A 4641-nucleotide genomic window follows, 5' to 3' on the forward strand; every position below is an offset into this window, starting at 1 on the left:
ACACACACACACGCACATATATATATATATATATATATATATATATATATATATATATATATATGTATATGTAATCTCAATATGGACTAAAGGACTAGAGCAACCCTATTATGGACCCATACGTATGTATTTCTATTTCCTCACAGTGAATGCTAGTATCTAAGGGTGAAAATGGCCAAAATAATATCAGTATATTATAATAATTTAATTTAATAATGGAAATTATATGCACATTATATGTAATTATAATTATATGCACAAACTGTGGAATTTGAACACTTATTTCACACAATTATAATGTGTATTTGAATGCAATATACCGGAAGCATTACACATTCTCAGTTTATTGCAAAAAATGACTTAAGACATCAGAGGTTAATACAGATGACCTGTTTGCATTTTTTTCTTTCTCAGGTTTTCTTCGCCCAATCCTGAACCCTCTCCTGGGAATTCCTTCATGGAGCATGCAGCATCACCCACTGTCAATCAACACAATAACTTCACAATCTATCCATCAATGTAAGTTCTGAGGAACATCTTGTATATGGTTATTTTTTTTCCCATTGCTATCACTGTTGATCTCTGCAATAACGAACCCAGTGCATGACTGGTGTATGTGTGTGTGTGTGCATCTGAAGGAATGACTCCATGTTAGACACTGAAGGTGAATTTGATCTGGATGAGACCATGGACATGGCCCGACAGGTGGAGGAGTTCCTGCGACAGCCCATGGAAACCCAGTGGAGTGGACAACAGTCATGACCTTTAAGCTTGTGATATCTAATGTGAACTACACAAAACTCGATGGTTCCATTCCATATTTTTATCTTAACAAATGTTAAATGTTATGTTTGTCAAAGCTGATCAGTGGCTGTGTAACTGCCTTTGCATTTTATATATAGTTTGATGTGTAATTTTCCATCATTAACCATTGAAGCACAATAGTCTGTCATGTGCAATGATACACTTCTATTTGGCTGAATATGAGTAGCTACTTTTCCACTTTCAATGCCCTTTATCTTGATTGTTATACTAGTCTTATCTACTTGATCAAATTTTTAAGTCCAGTCACACAGTTGGCTAAGACATTGAGCTTACAGTATTCAGTTTTCTCAATTTGTCCACCTCCAGTTACAATTTGTCCACCATTACAGCTACATTCAAGGTTGCCATGTCTGTGAAACAAAACCAGCCCAATTGCTATTCAAAACTAGCCCGAAACTAGCCCAATCATTCCGTGGGGTCCCTCTCTGTCGAAATAGCGTTTCGAGGGTGGTGAGGGAGAGATTGATTTAACCTGCAGATTAAAAAACAGCCCACGACAGCAGTGTAAAAGGTTGCATTGTGTCATTTCTGCAACTAGTGGCACTACACAGAATTGCAAAAAATGCTGAATGCATTCAACAGGTTTTCCACTCACCTTGTCCTGCATTGTCTACCAAACAGGTAGACCTGGCTGACCTGATAACTGTAGTTACAGTATCCCCTAGCATTGAAAATGTATGAAATTTATCATGTCACCTCAGAATATCCATGTGTTCTAAACCATTCACACATTAAGCTGTTAGCTTCTGAAATTTGATTGCCGATTTTTAAGATTTGGGATTGGGGATGTTGTTGTATGGAAGCACTTCCTTTATCAAACGGTTGCTGAGTTACGGTATTTTTTTTTAGTTGTGTTGTCTCCTATGGGTGGAATTTGACACAATTTATCTTGAGAACAAACTGAAGAATCAAAATTCTTTCGATAACCTTTGTATTTAAAGTAGCCTCTTGGTTAAGGTTGAAGAGAGTACATTTTTCAAGTTCAAATGCTCTATCCTACTTTTTCTTGATGTGCAGAGACTTGGTCAGCTATTAGTAGGTGATTCCCCCAAAAGTGTGAACACTGTGACTCTGTAAAGCTTTGTAAATATCACTCTACCACCAACCCCATATAGCAACATTTCCTCAGCCAGTGGCTTGAGTTTGGGTCAGGACTGACTTCTTGTCTGACCAATGGAAGATGGAGAGGCTGAGAAACAAGAGAGGTGTTTCATTTGATTTTGACAGCAGTGTCTAGATTCAGCGTATTTAACGTATGACCTAACAATAGTTTGCTCATGTTGGTCATAAACAGCATCTTCTCCGATAAACAGGCGATCATGTTATGGTGGTTGGGTCTGTATGTATGTTAACTTGAAAGGTGTCAGTCAGTTGAAATAATTTATTATTGGTGTCTGAACTGTCTTAGCATCTTGGCAATTTCTGATTATCTGACTCCCTCCCACCCCAGATACCAAATTTTCCAGATACCTGTGCCTTAAACAGCTGAGGTTTGTCCAGTAGTTACACCAAAGTCTAGTGTTAGCCTGCAAATTTTTGGTCATTTTTAAATCCTCTCAGATTATATATATTGATCTGAAATTATTTTGACGCTGCAGTCTTTTTTTCCCAGTAAATATCTCTAAAGAGTAATCAGTGTATTTGAGAGCCAAAATTGCACAAGATATCAGGAGTTGTTTGTGAAGTTTATTTTTTTATAACTCATTGCTAAATGCTTCTTTTAAACCTTTAAAGCCTTCTTGCCTGAATAGTTAAATTGGTTTTATAGATATCAAAGCAAATGACAATATTAATTAGAAAAATCTGCCTTTAAAGGGCCAGTACATTTTAAAAACAAAGTAATGTAAAATGTAAGAACTTCATGTCAGTCAAGATAAAGTCGCTCTCCTCAAGAACAGATCTCAGGAAAATACACATCAAAGAGTTGTTTTTATAATTACCTATGCAGACACAGAATTTTATATAAAAATAAACAAATATATATATTGAAAATATAGTTATAATTACCACAGTGCTATCTAAAAATAAATATACTGTTGCAATGCAAATAAATTGTGCTTGAATTATCTTTAGAGCAACTGAAACTTGGTTTTAAAGTGTTCCTAATGTGATGGCTTGGCTTTAGTGTGTCTTATTTTTTTTCTCTAAAATCTACTCTTTTGATCATTATTTGTACTTTTTCCTATTGTTGGAAATAACATGTCATTATGTTCTATATGTAAGGGATGATGTCCATATATACATAGATGAGAGGTTATCAGGACCCTGGCAGTAAGTGCATAGGTTGTCCTGATTTTTATATATTTTTTTGTGATAGTAATGATTGGCTGGCTCTACGCTAACCCTTTTATTACATATGGCTGCTTAACAAATAAATGTATAAATGCATGGTTTTGAGTTGAATGATTGTATCTTGAAGAGAGGGTGGGAAGACGGCGAACAGGTGTCACAGATCAGTTGTTATGATCAGTTACAATGTTATCATGGACAATGGTCATCATTCAGAAATATTTGACCACCATAATCCTCTGCATGACCAGTCATGTTTAAACATTCCTCAGAGCTGTGTAATAATGAAAATCTAACTTAACTGGTTCTTCTGGTAGGTGTGCTGATGTTTTGAGATGGGATTTGCTTAACAGTACACCACCAGTACAGGACATTGGACTTTGGTAGCCCAGAGCAGTATACTGCATCAAATACCTAAAAAAAGATTTTAGTTTGTCATCCCTTGTTGGTCCCTTGAAAATGTTTGTGAATGTATTTTAGAAGGGGTAATAACTTCTTATTACACAATGCCAGATTTTTGATGGAAAATCAGTTTTCAGTTAATGATGATGAAAAGCTATTAATTTTCCTGCCACTTATTCGGGACCGGGTCACAGTGGCAGCAGGATAAGGAGGGCAGCCAACACATCCTTTTACCCAGCAATTGTCTCCAGTTCCTTCTGAGGGATCACAAGGTGTTTCCAGGCCAGGTGAAAGATGTAATCCCTCTAGTGCAGCGGTGGCGAACTCCGGTCCTGGAGAGCCGCAGCCCTGCAGAGTTCAGCTCTAACCCTAATTAAATCTCACCTGCCTGTAGCTTCCTAATAACCGTTCAGACCTTGATTAGCTTGTTCAGGTGTGTTTGATTAGGGTTGAAGCAAAACTCTGCAGGGCTGCGGCTCGCCAGGACCGACGTTCGCCACCCCTGCTCTAGTGCATCAAGCTTGGCTTCCTCTTCATGACAAAGATCCAATACAATGGCCACATGCTTCAACCTACCCTCACTTGTAAACCAGACCCCGAGATACTTGAACTTCTACATTTGGGGGAAGCAACTCACCCTCTACCCAAAGAGGACTATCCACCTTTTCTGGCTGCGAACCATGGCCTCAGATATTGGGGTGCTGACCCTCATCCCCACTGCTTCACACTTCCAAAACTGCCCAAGTGAGCACTTAAGGCAGGGGTAGGCAAGTTCGGTCCTAGAGGGCCGCAGTCCTGCAGAGTTCAGCTCCAACCCTGAAAACAAAACTCACCTGCCTATAGCCTTAGTAATCCTGAAGACATTGATTAGCTTGTTCAGGTGTGTTTGATTAGGGTTGGAGCTGAACTCTGCAGGACTGCGGCTCTCTAGGACCGAACTTGCCTACCCCTGACTTGAGGTCACAACCTAACAAGGCCTTCAAGAGAGTTCAGCACTCACTGGGGAACAGGCTTTGCTTATTGTCAAGAATGCAGACTCAGCTCTTGTACCACAGGTTTTGCACTTGCATAAACAGCCCCAGTACCCCATACTCCTATAGTGCCTCCCTGCCACAAGATACCCCA

The 4641-nt window shown here is 38.9% G+C and overlaps 1 protein-coding gene across 1 annotated transcript in view; it reads left to right on the plus strand.

Annotated features, from left to right (window-relative positions):
• The window catches only part of LOC107556764 (signal transducer and activator of transcription 5B-like), a 40178-nt gene extending 36984 nt beyond the window's left edge, over window positions 1–3194 (plus strand). Inside the window, exons 18-19 of the mRNA XM_016239960.1 lie at window positions 415–519; window positions 639–3194. Coding sequence (XP_016095446.1) covers window positions 415–519; window positions 639–762 — 229 coding nt within the window. The 3' untranslated portion in view covers window positions 763–3194. The remainder of the gene's footprint in view (window positions 1–414; window positions 520–638) is intronic.
• The last annotated feature ends 1447 nt before the right edge of the window (window positions 3195–4641 follow it).

Source organism: Sinocyclocheilus grahami, unplaced genomic scaffold (genome assembly GCF_001515645.1).
Source record: "Sinocyclocheilus grahami isolate Dianchi unplaced genomic scaffold, SAMN03320097.WGS_v1.1 scaffold578.1, whole genome shotgun sequence".
NCBI lineage: Eukaryota > Metazoa > Chordata > Actinopteri > Cypriniformes > Cyprinidae > Sinocyclocheilus > Sinocyclocheilus grahami.